Raw genomic sequence first — 20,412 nt, forward strand, 5'->3', positions numbered from 1 at the left:
TACCAAAGTCAGGATGATATTTTCTAGCTCCATCCATTTGCCTAAGAATCTCATGAATTCATTGTTTTTATAGCTGAGTAGTACTCCATTGTGTAGATGTACCACATCTTCTGTATCCATTCCTCTGTTGAGGAACATCTGGGTCCTCTCCAGCTTCTGGATATTATAAAGAAGGCTGCTATGAACACAGTGGAGTATGTGTCCTTATGACATACTGGAGCATCTTCTGAGGACCCAGGAGTAGTCCTCAGGTAGTGCTATGTCCAATTTTTAGAGGAATTGCCAAACTGATTTCCCGAGTGGCTTTACCAGCTTGCAATCCCACCAGCAATGTAGGAGTGTTCATATTTCTCCACATCCTCTCCAGCATCAATTTATGTCATAATTTTGTTGGGGATTAGATTGAATCTATAGATTGTCTTTGGCAGAATGTTTTTGACCTGAGTTTTTGATCTTGGCCATTCTGACTTGTGTGAGGTGGAATCTCAGGGTTGTTTTGATTTGCATTTCCCTGATGATTAAGGATGTTGAACTTTCTTTAGGTGTTTCTCAGCCATCAGGTATTCCTCAAGTGAATGTTCTTTGTTTGGCTCTGTACCCCGTTTTTAATAGAGTTATTTGGTTCTCTGGAGTATACCTTCTTGAGTTCTTAGTATATATTGGATATTAGCCTTCTATTGGATGTAGGATTGGTAAAGATCGTTTCCCAATCTGTTGGTTGCTGTTCTGTCATATTGACAGTGTCTTACAGAAGCTTTACAATTGGTTCCATTTGTCAATTCTTGATTTCCACTGTGCCCATGTGCTCCAGGTTCTTCCCCACTTTCTCTTCTATTAGATTCATTGTATCTGGTTTTATGTGGAGCTCCTTGATCCCCTTGGACTTGAGCTTTGTACACAGAGGTAAGAATGAATCAATTTGCTTTCTTCTACATGTTGACTGCCAGTTGACTCAGCACCCTTGTTGAAAGTGCTGTCTTTTTCCACTGGATAGTTTTAGCTCCTTTGTCAAAGATCAAGTAACCATAGGAGTGTGGGGTCATTTCTGGGTCTTCAGTTCAAACTAGTCCTAATTTATTCATTTATCAGATTCAGTTATGTGATCTGTTGAGGTCTTTGATTTACTTACAGTTGATTTTTATGCACTATGATAGGTGTGGGTATATTTGCATTCTTGAATAAGTAGTTATCCAGTTGAACAAGTACCATTTGTGAAAGATGCTACCTTTTTTCTGGTGTTTTTATTATTATTATTATTTGCTTCATTATAAAAAATAAGAAGTAAGCTTGAAATGACCCAGGTATCCCTCAACAGAAGAATGGATGCAAGAAATGTGGTATATATACACAATGGAGTACTATTCAGCCATTAGAAACAATGAATTCATTAAATTCTTAGACAAATGGATGGAGCTGGAGAACATCATACTAAGTGAGGTAACCCAGTCTCAAAAGATCAATCATGGTATGCACTCACTAATAAGTGGATATTACCCTAGAAAATTGGAATACCCAAAACATAATCCATACATCAAATGAGGTACAAGAAGAACGGAGGAGTGGCCCCTGGTTCTGGAAAGACTCAGTGTAGCAGTATAGGGCAAAACCAGAACAGGGAAGTGGGATGGGGTGAATGGGAGAACAGGGGGCAGGAAGGGGGCTTATGTGACTTTTGTGGAGTGGGGTGCCAGAAAGGGGGAAATCATTTGAAATGTAAATAAAAATATATCAGATAAAAAAATAAAAAGAAAAAAAGATATGTGTGCATTTATGTTCTGACCTTTAATTTGATTTTATTGATCAATCTGTGTGTTTTTGTACCAGTACCATGCTGTTTTGATTACTATAGGTATGTAGTACAATTGAAGATCAGGGATGATGATATCACCAACAGTTCTTATTTTTGTTGTTCAGAATTATTTTAGCTATCATATTGTGCAATTGTGTGTTTGTGTGTGTTTGTGTGTATGTATGTATATATGTAGGTTTCCATATAAACCTGAAAACTGTGCTTTCACATTCTGCTCAATTTATGTCATAACTTTGTTAGGGATTAGATTGATTCTATAGATTGCTTTTGGCAGAATGTTTTTGTTGTTTTATTGTTGTTTTGTTTTGTCTTTGCAGTTTTTTTTCCTTCACTTCCTTGGTTAGAGTTACTACAAGATACTTTATATTTTTGAGGCTATTACAAAGGTTGTTTTTCTGTAATAACTTTCTCATTCTGTGTTTCATATATAGCAAGGATAGTGATTATTGTATGTTAATACTGCTACTTTGTTGAAGAACAGAGTTCTGGGTAGACTATTTAGCATCACTTATGCATATTTTCATACCATCTCCAAATAAAGTTGCTTTGACTTCCTAAATGATCTTCCTTGATCTCTTTCAATTATCTTATTCAGGCTAAGACAGCAAGTACTATAATGAGCTAATAGGCATGGAGATAGTGTCTTTTTCCTAATTTTAATGGAACTTCTTGGGAGTGTTTTTCACTATAAGTTGATATTGGCATGATATTACTAGAAGTAGTTTTTTTTTTTTTAATCTTGAGGTGAGTCCTTTGTATCTGTAATCTTTTTAATTTTTACTTTTATTATGAAAGGACATTAAATTTTGTCAAAGGCCTTTTCTGAATCTAATGAGATGATTATGTGGATTTGTCTTTCAATTTGATGAAATAAAATTATTAATTTACATATGTTGAATCATCTCTGCACCTCTGGATGATGCTAACCTCATTATGCTGGATGATCATTTTCATGTGTTCTTGGATTTGGTTTGTAAATATTTATGAGAATTTTGCATCTATATCCCAATGGGGAATTGGGACTATATTTCCCATTTTTTTTTTTGCTGTTTCTTAATGTTGTTTAATTATCAGAATAACTGTTGCCTCATAAAAAGAAGTGAGCAGTGTTCTTTCTGATTCAATTTTGTGAAATAATTTCTGAAGTTCTGGGGTTAACTCTTCTTTTAAACTCCAGTAGAATTTTGTGAGATAACCATCTGGCCCTGGGCTTTGTTGGCTGGGAGACGTTTAATTGTTGCTTCTATTTCATTGGGGTTTATCAGTCTGTTCAAATTGCTCATCTAAATTTTATTTAACTTTTGTAGGTTGTATATATCTAGAAAAGTATTTATTTCTCTTAGATTTTCCACTTTGATGAAGTATAGTTTTTTTTTTTAATGGTCTTTATCTTTTCTCATTTTATTCACTCTCCCCGGGTGTCCTCACCCTTGAAATTTTTTTCAGATTTTTTTTATTAGATATATTCTTTATTTACATTTCAAATGGTGTACCCTTTCCTGGTTCCTGCCCCTGAAAATCCCCTAACTCCTCCCCCCTCCTCCTGTTCACCAATCAACCCATTCCTGTTTCCCTGTCCTGGTATTCCACTGCATTCATTGTAGGATCTAGTCTTCTCAGGACCAAGGGCCTCTCCTCCCTTTGATATCCAACATGGCCATCCTCTGCTGCCTATGTATCTGGAGCCATGAGTCTCTTCATGTGTACTGTTTGGTTGATGGTTTAGTCCCTGGGAACTCTGGGGGTACTGGATGCCTCATATTGTTGTTCCTATGATGCTGCAAACCCCTTCAGCTCCTTGAGTCCTTTCTCTAGCTTCTCCATGGGGACCCTGTGCTCAGTTGAATGGCTGGCTGAGAGTGTGCCCCTCTGTATTTGTCCTACACTGGCAGATCCTCCCAGGTGACAGCTATATCAGGCTCTTGTCAGCAAGCACTTGTGGGCACCCAAAATAGTGTCTGAGTTTTGTAAGTGTATATGAGATGGATCCCTAGGTGGGGAAGTCTCTGGATGTTCTTTCTCTCAGACTCTGCTCAACACTTTGTATCTCCTCATGTGCGTATTTTGTTCTCCTGTCTAAGAAGGAACAGAATATCCATACTTTCTTCTTCCTTCTTCTTGAGCTTCATTTGGTCTGTGAATTGTGTCTTGGGTATTCCAAGCTTCTGGACTAATATCCACACTTATCAGTGAGTGCACACCATGTGTTTTCACTGTAGGCTCCCTGACTGGTAAACTCTCCTCATGAGTTCATTGAACTCTCATTTTGCCTCCGGGTAGTGGGTTCAGAGCATTTCTCCTAGGCTTTAATTTGTTAAAGTTGTACACATGTGTTAAAAAAAATAGATTATTTTAGGGAAGATGTAGGTATAGAATTATTGCTTCTGTCATTTCTTAAAGCAGTTATGCTCTTAATGCTTAAAGAAGACTAGCATTGATTGTAAGAAACATTGGTTATTTCCCTCACCTGAATTGTAATGAAATTACTTTTGTTGGGTAAACTTTTTATGTCATCTTATTATAAAAGCTAAAATTGCCTTTTGTTTCTATTTATTTAAAAAAAGCTTTTCTATATGTACTCTTGAGAACAGATTTTGAAGAAATCATGTAAGATGATAAAGAATTTGAATGGTACAGTAGATATAAAAAAATTCAGTTTAACATTTGTTTTTTTAAATTTTTAAATTAAATGTTTATTTAAAATCAAATGACTTTGTACATAAAGTTCAATATTATAAAAAATAAAAAAAGTAATGCAATAAGTATAGGTTTTTAAAGTATGCTGTCATATGTTATGCCACTTCTATAATTTTGTTAGTTTAGATTTTCTCTCACTACGTTTTAGTTAATTTGGATCTTCTCTTTCTGCATTTACTAATTTGACTAAGAGTTTATCAATCTTATTGATTTTTATCAAAGAAATAACTCTATTTCACTGATTCTTTGTATTATTTTTGTTTGTTTCTATCTTATTAATTTCAACCCTGGGTATGGTTATTTCCTGATATCTACTCCTTTTGGGTAAGATTTATTTTTTTGTTCTATGGCTTTTATGTGTATTGTTAAATTACTAAGAGTGCTCCCGAATTTATCATGACATTTAGTACTATGATCTCACATCATTAAATTTCTTTCATTGTGTTCAATAAGTTTTGATATGTAGAACTCTCATTTTCATTCAGTTCTAGGAAGTTTTATTTCCAGGGCCATTTCTTGGCCCTTTTTATATTCAGGAGTAAGTTGTTAAGTTTCTATGTGTTGCTAAGCTTTCTGTTGATTCTGTTGATGCTAGTCAGTTTTAATCCATGGTGGTTAGATAGGATTCATTTTGTTATTTCAGCATTTCTCTACCTGTCTTTGTCATCATATTTGGAGAAAGCGGCATGAGGTAGTAGAGGAAGGTATATTCCTTTGTATATCTATAAATTGATTTATGTTGTTAGTTATCTCCAGCATTTTCTGTTTAGCTTTTCTTTGGAAAACCTATTTATCAGCTAGAATTGAGAATGAAGTCTCCTACCATCATTATGTGATGGTTTATATGTTACTTAATTGGTAGTAACATTTCTTTAATATACTTGGATACACTTGCATTTGGTCCATAAATATTGAGAATTGAAATATCCTTTGTCAAATTTTTTCTTTAATGATTGTTCACTGACTTTCATTATCTTTGCTGATTAATTTCTGTTCGAAGGCTGTTTTGTCAGATATGAAAATCACTACACAAGATTTCTTCTCAGTTCACTTTGTTTTAGTTATCTTTTTCCATTCTTTTACCCTGAGGTGAGGTCTATCCTTGAAGTAAAAGTATCTTTCTTGGATGTAGTAGAAGGTTTGATCCTGTTTTCAAATATATTCTGCTACTCTATGCCTTTTTATTGGGGAATTGGGACCACTGATGTTGAGAGTCATCAATGAACACTGTTGATTCCAGTTATTTTGTTGTGGTAGTGTTGTTTTTGTTGTTGTCATTGTTGCTGTTTTGTTTTGTTTCCCCCACTTTTTTATTTGATGGTCTACTATTATTTATTCTTTGTGTTTCCTTGGGCATGGTTAGACTCTCTGCGTTGAAGTTTTCCTTTTGGTGCCTTCTGTAGGACTTTGATTTGTAGATAAAGACTGCTTAAGTTTGATTTTTCTTATGGAATTTCTTTCTCCATCCATTGTGACTGAAAGTTTTTCTGGGTTTAGTAGTTTGGGTTGGCATCTGCTGCCACTTAAAGTTTTTATAATAACTTCTAAGGCTTTCTGGTTTTTAGAGTCTGTGTTGAAAACTTAGGAGTTCTATTCCTAAGTCTACCTTTTTATGTCATGTGGATTTTTTTACCTTAATTGTTGTGATTTTCTTTGTTCTGTATGCTTATTGTTTTGGTTATTATGTGATGTGATAAATTGTTTTCTTATCCAGTCTGTTGGGTGTTCTGTATGATTTCTTTAACGTGATAGCCACCTCCTTATTTAGGTTGGGGAAAATTTCTTCTTTGATTTTGTTGACAATATTTCCTGTGCCTTTGACCTGGATTCTTCTTCCTGTGTTTCTATTATTCATAGATTGGGCCCTTACTTTTTAAATGCAATGCAATGTATCACTTAGAAAACTTGATATGCATATTTATATAGTGAAAAGCTTACTATAATCAAGAAAATTAAAGTGTATTTTATTTTAAATGTTTACCTTTTGTGTTTGTTTCATAAATATATATATATAGTCTTTAAACCTTGTAAAACAGCCACTGAATAATATAATATTAAATTGTAGCTGCCATTTTCTTATAAGAATTCTCAATCTATTTATAATATGAAACATTAGTTAAGTGCATGTTGGGCATTCTTACTCCATCTCCAATTCCACTACTGCAGATTACTTTTCTAGGATATATTTCTAAGTATTTCTTTTATTTTTCTTTGTTTTTTCAGATTGTGCATGCCGTTGATACTATGCAATATGTTGCTTTCCTATCTCTGCTTCATGTCCTGTATGTTAGTTAGATTAGTCTCACTAATGAGAACTTATTTTAAATACCAAATAATATTCCTTCTATATACCACATGTATATGTATTTTTTTATCCAAATAGCACTTATTATCTTTTAAAACACTATGTTAATTTTTAAGAATAGCAATGCTTGTTATTAATTATTCTATGTTCCAGCACATAGAAGTTGGGATATTTATATAACTTATAAAGGTAGATATTTAGGTAAACTACTGATTTATTATTCTTGGCAAAGTTATCTTTATTTCCCTTGGAAGTCTGTTATGTTGGTCACGTGTGACCTTAAGCAGATACTTGTCGCTATTCCAGGATGTAATTATTTAAGCTCATTCTTTCCTAGGCAGGTGTTCAATTTTCTGTTTACAGTACTTTGTTGATCATTAACCTATTAAAAGAAGCAACTTTCATACATGGTTAGTTAGATTGAAACAGTGTTCACTGGAGAATATACACTGGGTGAGGCCATGTTCCCTGTTCTACATATTCCTGGGATGTTTCTTGGTGAATTCCTTGGAACTTCCTTGGTATTTGCCTTAGTCTGCTAGGGTAGTCATAATCAATAATCATTGACTGAGTGGCTTTAACATAAGAAATGTATATTCTCACAATAATGAAGATAGGAAGAACAAAGTCAAAGCACCATACCCAGTGTCTCTTGGATTCTCTTTCATTGGCTTTAAGAAATTAACATCTGATTCAAGCATCTGAATAGCTATTTTTTATGATGTTTCATCTTCGAAGCTGTTCATTCATGGTACTACCTCTACCCTCACATGCCTTGTTCTCTATAAAAGCCCATTTCTATAGTCTTTCCTCACAAAAGCCCTAATCCTTGGAGGGTCCTATGATTGTCTCATAATTTAACACAAATTAGATTTTCCAAGTTTCTGTCTCTCAATATAGTAACATCAGGGATTAGAGACTTAAAGACAAATGAACAAATATTTGGGGGAGTAACACTATTCAGTCTACAATGGCAATTTTCACTTTGATTTTGGAATATTTGTGTATGTTTCTGCGAATGATCTATGGTAAGGCCAGTTTCCTAAGGCTGCGAGCTTCTGCCTCTGTATCTGTCAGGCTCTTGGCCCCTCAGGAGACAGTCATATCAAGCTTCCATCAGCAAGCACTCCACAATAACATTCAGGCTTGGTGGCTGTATATGGGATGGATCCCCAGGTGGGGCAGTCTCTGGATGTCTTTTCTTTTGGTCTCTGCTCCACACTTTGTCTCCATATTTCCTCCTGTGAGTATTTTGTACACCCTTCTAAAAAGCACTGAAGGAACCACATTTTGGTCTTGCTTCTTCTTAGGCTTCATATGGTCTGTGTACTGAATATTGGATATTCTGAATTTTGGGATTGATATCCACTTATCAGTGAGTACATACTGTGTTTGTTCCTTTGTGACTGAGTGATCTCACTCAGGAAGATATTCTCAAGTTCGATCCATTTGCCTATGAATTTCATGAAGTTGTTGGTTTTTGTAGCTGAGTAGTATTCCATTGTGGAAAATGTACCACATTTTTGGGATTCATTCCTCTCTTGAGAGACATCTCGGTTGTTTCCAGCTTCTGGCTGTTATAAATAAGGCTTCTATGAACATAATGGAGAGCAAGTGTCCTTACTACATGTTGGAGCATTATCTGGGTATATGCTCAGGAGTGGTATAGCTGGGTCCTCAGGTAGTAAGTAGCATGTCCAAATTTCTGAGGAATCACCAGACTGATTTCCAGAGTTGTTATACCAGCCTGCAATCCCACTAGAAATGTAGGAGTATTCCTCTTCTTCCACATCCTTGCCAGCATCTGCTTTCACCTAAGGTTTTCATGTTAGCCATTCTGACTGGACTGAGGTGGAATCTCAGAGTTGTGATTTGTATTTCCCTGATGATTAAGGATATTGAATATTTCTTTAACTGTTTCTTAGCCCTCCGAGTTTCCTCAGCTGAGAAGTCTCTGTTAAGCTCTGTTTCCATGTTTTTGATAGGGTTATTTGTTTCTCTGGAGTCTAACTTCTTGTGTTCTTTGTATATATTGGATATTAGCCCTCTATGGGATATATGATTGGTAAAGATTTTTTTCCTAATCTGTTGGTTGCTGTTTTGTCCTATTGACAGTGTCCTTTGCCTTACAGAAGATTAGCTTACAGATTTTATGAGGTCTCATTTGTCAATTCTTGGTCTTAAAGCAGAAGCCACTGGTGTTCTGCTCAGGAACTTTTCCACTGCGCCCATGTATTCAAGGTCCTTCCCAACTTTCTCTTCTATTAGTTTTAGTGTATCTGGTTTTATGCGGATGTCCTTGATCCACATGGTGTTTTCTGCAAGTTGCCTGGAAAATGATCATTTGATGTTTTGCTATAATGGATACTTAACAGGACATGTGATGTTTGGAAAGTATATAAATACAATCCAGTGGACAGAAGATGATGCTGGGTGGTATTGGTTCACTTTGCCACTCTTTGCTAGCCTTTATTGGGCTTTGCTGATGCTGCTCTTTTCTGACAGTGCTGTATGGTGTTGGTTTACCATGGCACTCATTGCTGATCACTTTTTGTGGTGACTTTGTAGAATGAGACACGAGAGAACTTCTGGTGGTGAACTAGTGGTGGTATTCCGGCAGCTTCTTGCCACTAGTATGGACTCTGGTGGGTTGGCAGAACCTTTCAGTTTTTTCTGGATTGAACTACTGTTGCTGATTTGTGAATGGTGTTCATGAGTGGATCCAGCTACCATTGCTGATTCATGTGAACTTAACTTTGTATATTCTAAAAACACAGATTGGATTCACCACAAAAAAACTACTTTTAAATAACTTCACATCTTTCTTTACCCTAGTAACATTTTTTTACTACCTCAGTTTTTTGGTTGGATTAGAAAGGAGGCTAAAGCATTTAAGTGTCCTGATTAAAGCAGGTTTTGAAAAGCATCTTTATCAAAAGATAGTGCTGTAACAAAACAAAAGAACATAGAACCAGTAACATATGACCTTCATACATACTTCTCAAGAATGATCAAATGACACAGGGAATGTATAAATTACAGAAGTTGTGGCTTCTCTACCACTAGAATGTACAGTCTAGTTATGAAAATGATCAGTTATAGCATCAAAGAGAAAATAAAATTATTAAGAAAATGAACAAAGAATCCTTGTATGCTATCCCTACATTTTCAGTCATTCAAATGACACTCTTTCTATTGAGCTGAACATATATTGAGACTACATGCTTTTCTTCTATAGATTACAGAGTAGAATGATGCCCATAGTCCCTATTTACAGTTAAACAAAGTCTCTAAAACATTTCATAAGCCTGTGATGAATGTGGAAACTGTCCTTAGAAGTCTCCAATACAGTAAGTGAAAAGATCTATAAATATCACTTTAATTAACAGCAACATTGCAATGCTTATAAAACAGCTATAGGCCCTTTGAATATGGTAATATTTTAAAAAAACTTTGTATTTACCAGAGGGTCAAAATTAATTAATGTCTTTAATATATTTTTGCCAGCCTATTGTCTCAGAGATCCCTAAACTAATTTGCTGAACCAAATTCTTGATTCAAGATGATATTTTCAGGTTGCTTTGAGAAGAGCACTCTGAAAATACACTGTTTCAAGTATTCATTAGCAAAGATGATAATAAAGCACCCAATCAGGAAGATTTACATTTATTGATCTGTGGAGAACAGAATAAGAGAAAATTGTCTAAAATAACCAGGAAAAAATCCCCCCATGTCTTCAAGAGATCCTACACTTACTATGAAAGTTCAGTAAAAGCAAAAATTACTCCCATTCACAGCCCTTATTTCATTAAAAGGTATCATTGGTCACTCATGTGGTTCTTCTTGAACTCTTATGTGACTTTTGTCATGTCTATTGACTAGCCTTTCTTTTTTCAGAGTTTTGAATCATCGGCAATGATAAATAAACCTACTATAGTTCTATAGATTTTCAGTCCCTTGTTAAGATAAGGGGTGTGTCTGTGTGTAGGTGTAAAGAACTCAGGCATATCTATGTGTAGGTCATCCTCTGAAGCACAGCACCACAGATGAACAATTTCTCATATCACCTCAAGTAGCATGTATTCAACATCTGAAATCTGATTACCATCTAATCCAAGCAACTGGATACCTATTTTTGGTGCTGCTTCATCTTCAAATCAGGAGAGTTTCATCAGAACTTTGTTTTAAAGATATTTCCTAATATATAAACAGATGTGTATCATAGTTTTAAATGAACCAACTGGCAAATCCTATTAATATGATAAAACACTTTTGGACTTGGGTTTTGGTTTTAGTTGTATGTTTTTTTGGTTTTTGAGATAAGGTCTCATTACTTAGTCCAGACTATTCTGTAACTCTCTGTGTAGACCAAGTTGCCCTGAATAGACACACATCAGCCTCTGCCTTTCAAGTGCTGGGACCTTTAGTATGTGCCACCACAACCAACTTAAAGTAGTTTTAAGGCCTGTCTTAATTGGAATTGTATTGGTGTGATGAGATACTATGACAAAGGCAGCATGTGAAAGGAAAACATTAAATTGGGACTGGCTTACAGTTTCAGAGGTTTAGTCTTCTATTATCATGGTTGGATGCATGGTAGCATCCAGGTAGACATGGTGCTGGAGGAGATGGTGAGAGTTCGATATTTTGATCCACAGACAGAAGAAGGGGACTGTCACACTGAGCATGGCTGAGCATATATGAGACTTCAAAGCCCACCTCCACTATTACACATTTTCTCCAACAAGGTCTCACCTCCACCATTAAGGTCCCACCTCATATTGTCACTCTTAATAGGCCAAGCATTCACACACATGAGTCTATGGGGACCATACCTATTAAAACCACCACAAAGCCTAATATATTAATAAAAATACAGTTAGCTATAAATGGTGGTTCCTATTGTATGTTAGTCACTTTTCATGCTTCCATGACAGGAATGCCTGATAAAAGGAACTCAAGAAATAGTTCACTTTGGCACATAGTTTAAGAAGGAATGGAGTCAATCATAGTGGGAAAATCATGGCGGCTAGAGTGTGACAGGGCTGAATGATGGTTGCCATACCCCCTGGCATGGCATTTCCCACATTCAGGATAAGCCTTCCTTACTCAGGTAACAACTCTGGGAAAACCTAGAAATGTTTTCATGATGATTCTAAACCCAATTAACTTGACAATGAAGACTAAACATCCCACATCTTGGGAAGCAGAGCAGAGGGGTCACCAAAAATTTGGAACCAACCTGAGGTACATAGTACATTCTATAGTGGTCTGGAGTACTATAGGAGAGTTTTGGTTTCCTTTAAAACAAGTTATGTAAATATGTTTTTGTTTTAATCTCTTAGGTGTGGGATATGGTGCTGCTTCAATTTGTCCACAGCCATTAACTATAATTGTCTTCTGCTCTAGGAGGGACATGATTTTTGCCAGCTGCAGATAGTTTAATTCTGGGGACCCTGAGGAAGGTATAAATAGCAAAGCCTCTAGATGGTCTGTGGGAGCTGTCAATGCCCCTGCTGCTGCATCTGCTTTTGCTGGTTCCAGCTATTATGTTTTTTGGATTGATAGCTTGTTATTGCTAGATTTCTGGAGTGTTGGTTATTCTGATGACAATGATTGAATTTGGCCCTAAAATTCTTGATGCCCCAATCAGCAGAAAGTAGTCTGTAGAGATGCCTCCTTTCCCTCTAATCTTCTTTCTCTCTTACCTAGTATTGAGGGATTGAAAGGAATTAGGAAAGAATGTGGTTGAAATGGTCATAGATATTAAAATCCAGTAAAGTAGACACACACACACACCCACACACACACACACACTACTAACAGTATGTAGTATAAAAGAAACAAGAAAATAACCACAATAAAACAATAAAAGAGTATAGTATAAGGAATTATAAGTTTTTCAATGGTTGTACTAGAACTCATCAATATACTAGATTAAAGGAAAAACTCGCCTTTATCCTATGTATTGATATTTTTAAAAAATTCAAGTCTCATATTTCTTTTGCTATAATATTTATAAAATGAACAGTTGAGAAAATCAGTTACTAAATATTACAAGTACTGAGCCACCTGGTTCACTCACTCTCTTCCTTATAGCCTTGTTTCTAGGATTTCCTTGGTGGACTTTTTCACCAACCTATGTGCACTGTGCTCCTACCTTGACCACGCATGGACCATCCACTGTCCATCCAAATCTCACCAGCTCTGACCTTATTTCCTTTTCCCCATCAACTTATAACATGATGAATCTATCATGTCTACGTGTTGCCTTTGCCCTCCTTTTAGAATATAAGCTCCATTGTGACAGGTGTTCTCATTTAATCTCTGATATACCAACAGGAGCTGAAAATGTTCCTGCTATTTAATACACCAATATATGAATATGCAAAATGACATAAATGATATGGGGTAGGTATTCACTCATTTCTTATTTTTGGATAAAAATGGTACTAAAGTATATATCATTATGCATATGTCCTTATGTGTTCTCTTTTATATAACTCTTCAGCCAGAAGGCTTTCTAACTCGGTTTAAGAAATTTCCTCTGTGTATTAATAAGTAGGTTCAGCCTCTCTACTTCATGTAGTTCAATTTGTTTTCATGTAAGCCTCTATTATTTTCTTCTTATATTTAAACATTTATTCTACCTAGAATGTATGTATACATATAATATAGCACTATGGTTGAAATCTATAGCCCTCTGGTTAGATGAACAGATAAGTTACTGTATTAAAGAACATGTCCCTTCTTTACTGAATTAAATATTTACCTTTAGTCATATATTAAATGTGTTAAATCCCATAACTAATCTGAGGTTTTTGATTCTCTAACCTGTTCAACCTATGATCTAGTGTACACTAACTTTATATTTTATAGTAGAAACAAATCTTAGTGTGCAAAGATAATTAAATAGAACTTAGTAAGTCAAATGAATTTTCAAAGTAAAGATTAATTTATAAAACAAAACAGGAACAGACACCTATACTATAAGTAAATTTCATGAACATTCAGTCTACTTAGAAAGCATAAAAGTATCCCGTGGTCCTTTGGAGGCTAGATGACCTAGGATAGGAGAATGCTGGGCCCCTGAATCAGGAGTGGATGAGTGGGGCAGCACCGTCATAGAGGCAGGAACAAGGGAGGAGGAGATCAGAGGCTTGTGGAGGGGAACATGGGAAGGATGATAACATTTGAAATTTAAATAAATAAAATAACCAATAAAAAATGAGAAAAAGAAAGCATAAAAATAAAGCAATGTTTTCTTCTAATCATAGAATGTCTAAGCCAGTTTTCCATATATTTAATTTAAAATGCCATTTTATTTCTATATTTACTATCTTGTTATTTGCTACTGTTTTTATGCATCAGTTATCTGAAGGGAATATTGCATTCCAGTTTTGCAGGAGAACAGATCAAATAATTTAAATATGTTAACAAACATGCATATTCATTTATGAATATAAATGTGTTTATGTTTATATGTGCATATATTTGCATGCATAACTATGTGTGGGTAAATATTTATGTATAAAATAAATATACATCTATATGTTTTTACAAGCATACAAATACATATATGTTCATAAATAAATATATATTATATAATTATACATAAAGAAAGAGACAGGAAGACAAACATACATACTGAGAGAAGAGAGACAGAGATGAGAGATTTTAGAAGGAACTAGCTTGTGAAATCAGAATGGTGGTGGATCTGTAATTGTTAGAAGGGGCTACCAACATGCAGCTCCAGGAAAACTTATGATGTTATTGAAGTCAAAATCTGGCTCAGTGAAAATTCCTTACCTCAGTGAAGGAGCTGATCTTTTTGTTCTATTCAGATTGCCAATGGGCTTGAGACTACATTATGGTAGGTGATCTCCTTTACTCAGATCAACAACTTACGTCAACCCATCCCCATAATACTGCTCAGGTTGACAAATGAGATGAAGTAAATCAAGTATTCAGGCTATTTGTTAACTTTAAAAAAACAACAAAAAATATATATAACAATAAAATGTATAGCCTCCTAAAACAACAGTTAAAGAAAAAAGAGGCCGTAGTTTTGGTGAGATTGCATGAAGGAAAGTAACAAGGGAGGGTTTAGAGAAAGAAAAAGCAAGGAAAAAATTATAATTTGAAAAAAATTATATGTCACAAGAAAAATTTTAAATGCTTTGCAATAAGGATCAGTTTTTTTTAAAAAAATATTTCACACGTCATCCTATGCTGTCCTGAGTACCAAAATGTACGATAGAGTGTGTGGTACAGTCATTGAGGGTTGATCACAGTCTGACTATTATTTCTCAAAATTGTTTCTTTGTGAAGTTTTTTCTTTATGCACACCCTATCTTTACTGAGAAATGTCATTCTGTCAGGAGTTAATTAAGTTTCTTTATGTAATATGCTTACTTATTTTTTTGTTCGTAAAGAGTCATGGATTTCTTGTGACAGTGACAGCTGAGTCCATTTAACCTTTCAGTAGTTAAAACCGAAGCCATGGCCTTGTCACTTAACTTACCAAGTTCTACCCTACGGGAACATTTATAGCCGCCACTAGACTTGCTTTCACCTGACAAATGTACCTGGAGTGTGGTCCGAATCTTGGCTCAAGGCTTCAGTAGGAATTATGCTGCCAATGCTCCAGTCCAAGTCATCTTCAGGATCTTGGGTGAGTCCACAGTCCACACTCCAGTCTCTTGTTGTTTCAAAATTGCAGCTTCCTGCAGTTTTTACGTAATGGCCTAGAGTGAAAGAAGATGTTCACAGACTCTTCAGAAAATGTCTACAACACTCTATACCTCACCATATTTTGGGTAATTCAAATCATTTAATCTCATGATTCTTTTGTTTTGTGTGTATGACAACCCCAGGTGTCTGTGCTTGTCCTCCCATGTTATTTGATAGAGCATCTCATTACTGTTGGCAACTCCCTATGCCAGGTTATTTGGCTGGGCTACTTCCAAAGATTTGTTCACCTGTCTCTGCCTCCACTCTATCCACAGAAACACTGGAAACACAGATGCACATCTATAGTGAGCATTCTGAAATTTTGATTTCTTTTTAAAAACCAGAAATATTGTAAGAATATGTTTTTTTTTTTTTTATCCCAGGTATGGGATATGGGGCTGTTGCAGATTGTCCAGAGCAGTTGACTATGAGTTGCCACTTGATGTAGCAGAGGCATGGTTTCTCCAGTTGCAGATGTTTTCTGTGGTTGCATGATATTTGGAATTCTGGGAATTTCTCAAAAGATATCTAAATGATAGGGGCCCAAGAGGTGGAGTTGGTTGTTGGTTGGTTGGCTATTGTTGGTCAGCATTTGTTAAGAACTCATGGGCAAAGAAAAGGGAAGAAAAAGACAGACATCCTGATGGTGAAGATCAAACTTTCCCCAAGGAATTCAATGCCCCGAATCATTGGGAAGTAGTCTAATAAAAACATTGCCCTGTTTCCTTTCTACCTTTTTTTGTCTTATCTATGTTAGGTTGTTGAAGGGGTAGAAAAGGGACTGGAGAAGGGTGGAACAAAGAATAATCCATAAAATAGCAAATGCCAGGTACTCATGCCACCATTCCTGGCCTTACATGAGTTCTGAAATTTTAAACTCAAGTCTTTATGCTAAATGGCAAGTGTTTTACCCACTGAAACATCTCTATAACTCATATAGTTTAATTATTCATATGTGAATTTTACATAGCTGAAATATTTACACTAATTGGTAGTAACTTGTTTATTCTGTAATGCTTCCTCTCTCAAATGACCTATAATATTTGTTTGAGTGTTGTCATTTACACATTATATAATTGTCTGGATTAAATAATAATGTTCACAAATGACATACAAACCAGGTTGATGCCCAAACCTTGAGTTTAACTTTATGTTCATCTGAATCATTCTGGCTGAATAAACAAACATATTCCATGGTGTGGATGTTCAATGCATTCAGATGTGCTCTAGTGTTTCAATAGCATAGGTAGACCATTAGTAAGGCAAAGTTGCTTATGACAAAAAGGTGCCTTTGGGTAAAGCAGTAGACTATGCTGAACACAAACCAATCTATATATCATCTGGGCACACATCTAGGTTAGCCACTAAACTACAAATGAAGTTACCTTCTAAAAGTATTGATTGTCAACTCATTCAAAAGCAATTAAGTTTTCAAAATGAAAGCAATTAATAGATAAATGATATCCACTTGTCACATGTGAAATGATCTAAAATAATGTCCCAGAAACCAGATTTTCATTTGGTCTCTATTTGGGTACAAGAATTAATATTTCCTGAGCATACTGTAAAATCTTACTGTTCTACAGACAGAGAGAACTTAGCTTACTTAATCAGTTTGCAGCAATTAAAATAGCCATTGCACTTCCTCTCTTTTAAAAGAATGAAGTTTTTGTTGTTTCTTTCGTTTCTTTTTGCTCATACGTTTTTTAATAAAATGCTAATCTTAGCTCATTAAAGCTTAATCACCAAAAAGCTCTCTGTTAAATGGATGCTGAAGACAGAACACACAGAATTGATGCCCTCTTACAACTTACTGAATTCCTAAGAAATTTCTATAAACAGTTATTTTACTTCTTTAAGCACTATTTCATTTTATCACTAAAAGCTAAAGAATTTTAATATTTTTCCTTCATTTAGTACATTGTTTTAATTCATTTAAAATGGCTAATCTATTTTTATGTGCTTAGTTATGGAGATTTCTTCATTTGGATGTCATGTTATCATCCTATAATAGAGAATAGGATTACACTATGCATAGATGAAACAAACAATTGATCCAAGCATTCAGTCAACACATAATCAAATATTCAGAACCATCGTGTGTATGCCCCAGACTGTTTTTATTCTATCTCACACGAGTTCTATGGTATTTGTATTTCCATGCACCTTACACCTGACTCCTAAACCTAATAGATTTTGTTCCATTTACTTTCCAGTTGGATAATCTTGTCCCTGATGGTTCAACTTAACTATCATAGATGGCTTAAACTTTTAAGATACATCAGAAACCAGGATATATTATCGTACATTTCATTCTCTCCATCCTAAAACAGGTGATTATTTTCTAAAGCTAATCTCTGCTGCTGATTCTGATTCTTCATCAGAAATTTATTCCTAGTCTACAGCTCATCTCCTTTAAGGTCATACATGTTTCCTTGCCTTCCAGTGCCACAGTCCCTCTTTATCTCTTTACTGTAACTTGTGTCAGTCTTTCATCTTCACTTCAAAATTCATGTTCTTATTTATGTTTTTCATTCTCTACAATGTTACTTTTCCTTTTCATCTACTTTTAAATAGATGTTCTACAAATATAAGCACATGATGAATTATAGATTGATAATATCAAACATTTTTGGACGTTCCATTTGGAATATGCATCCATTGCTTCTAAGCCATCTCTGTTCTCTCCAACAAGTATGTCCTCTGTGAGATTTCCATTGAGCAGACACCTCATCTTCTCTAAAGACTCAACCTCCAGAGTCAGTATTGCTTCTATATCCTTTATTTATGTATCCAAAATGTCACCAGAACCTGGGTAATTTTCCTTTGAGAATTTATGCATGTCCTTGTTTGAAGTTTATATGCTTTTCAATCTGCTAGAACAGTATTTTATTTGATATTTTATTTATATACATTTCAAATGTTATTCCCTTTCTCAGTTTCCCCTCTGGAAACCCCCTGTCTCATCCTCCCTCCCCCTGCTTCTATGAGGGTGCTATGTGACCCACCCACACAGTGCCACCTCTCCACCCTAGCATTCCCCTACACTGGGACATTGAGCCTTCCCAGGACCAAAGTTTTCACCTTCAGTTGATGCCTTACAAGTTGATTCTCTCCTACATATCTGGCTGGAGCCATGGGTCCCTCCATGTGTCGTGTTTATTTAAAGTTTCATAACAACCACACTGATTCAAGCTTTATCTTATCTACCTTACAAACTGAAGCTATATTGATCATCTTTAACACTCTTTTATGTTATTTTATCTTGGTTAAAATAGTCCATTTTTTCACACTCTAAACACACTCTTAACTTTACAAATCTTAACTTTGAATACAGTAACATTTACTTGGATCCAAAGTTTTTCAGCTGAATCTGCCTCATCTTTACAATTTTTTCAACTCCAACAATATGTTAGAATATCATCTCTCTAAAATAAACTGACTTTACAAAACATTTATGCTTAGACCTATATCTATGTTTTTAAAAATAATTTTCTAGCAGTTGGTTACTCTTTTCTTAACAATTCTTTCTGGGTCTTACTGAAGATAAAAGTTTTTCTTTATTTTTACTTTATGTGAATGTGTTTTTCTTGAATATATATCACTGTACCACTTGTGTATAGTAAGACAGAACATTTTAATTTAAATAACTCCCCTTTTTAAATGAAGGATATGTGTTAAACTGAAACAATCCTCTCCCCATGTAGCTTGTAATTCAACTAGCCAAATGTGATGTGAATCTCCTTTTCCTACTCTTTGATAGTTTAGGAATTGTTTGGAATGAAAATCTAGACAACAGCATCTTTAACAAATGGTGATGGTAAATTTGGATGGTCACATATGCAAGAATCCGTATTTATGCTGCTGCACAAAACTCAACTCCAAATGGACCAAATATCTAAGCATAAACTCAGATTCACTAAACCAGATAGAAGAGAAAGTTAGGAATATCCTTGAATTCATAGGCATAGGAAAAGGCTCTCTAAAGAAAACAGTGTTAGAATAGGTATGTAGATCAACAATTAATACATAGAACTTCATGAAAAGGAAAAGTTTCTGCAGAGGACATTATTATTCAGACAAGACAGCAGCCTATATAATAGAAAATATTTTTAACCAACACAACACCTAGTAGAGGAATAATATGCAAAGTATATAAAGAACTCAAAAACTAGATATCAAAAACCTAAATAACACAATTACAACTGGGTACAGAGTTAAAGAATTCACAGTTGAGGAAACTCAAATGGTTGAGAAACACTTAAACAAATGTTAAATATCTTTAGCAATCAAGGAAATGAATGTCAAAACCAATTTGTGATTTCATTTTACGCCTGTCGAAATGATTTAGATCAACAAAACTAGTGACAGCTCATTCTAATGAGTCTGTGAAGTAAGAGGAACACTTATCCAGTGTTGGTAGGAGTACAAACTCTGAAAGTCAGTGTGGTGATTCTTCAGGAAAATGAGAATACATTTAACTCAAGATCTAGCTATATACCTATCAGGCAAAAACACAAAGAATCCTTTATCCTACCACAGATACTTGATCAATCATTTTCACTGCTGGTTTATTTATAACAGCCAGTGAATATAACAATGTAGATGTTCCTCAACAGAGAAGCATATGAAGAAAATATGATACATTTACACAATGGAGTTTTACACAGTTATTTAAAAAATGACATCATGAAATTGACAAGTAAATGAATGAAACTAGAAAAAAAATTGTCCAGAGTGAGGTATCCCATACCCAAAGACAAATATGGTATGTATTTTCTTCTATATGGATATTAACTGTTATCAATGATAACCAAACTGAAATTTGTAGAACCACAGGGGTTCAGTATAAAGTAAGGGATTAGGA

The 20,412-nt window shown here is 35.0% G+C and overlaps 1 protein-coding gene across 1 annotated transcript in view; it reads right to left on the minus strand.

Annotated features, from left to right (window-relative positions):
- The window catches only part of Malrd1 (MAM and LDL receptor class A domain containing 1), a 719,676-nt gene that overhangs the window by 193,624 nt on the left and 505,640 nt on the right, over window positions 1–20,412 (minus strand). The window contains exon 30 of the mRNA XM_052156848.1: window positions 15,401–15,559. Coding sequence (XP_052012808.1) covers window positions 15,401–15,559 — 159 coding nt within the window. The remainder of the gene's footprint in view (window positions 1–15,400; window positions 15,560–20,412) is intronic.

Source organism: Apodemus sylvaticus, chromosome 14 (assembly GCF_947179515.1).
Source record: "Apodemus sylvaticus chromosome 14, mApoSyl1.1, whole genome shotgun sequence".
NCBI classification, from domain to species: domain Eukaryota; kingdom Metazoa; phylum Chordata; class Mammalia; order Rodentia; family Muridae; genus Apodemus; species Apodemus sylvaticus.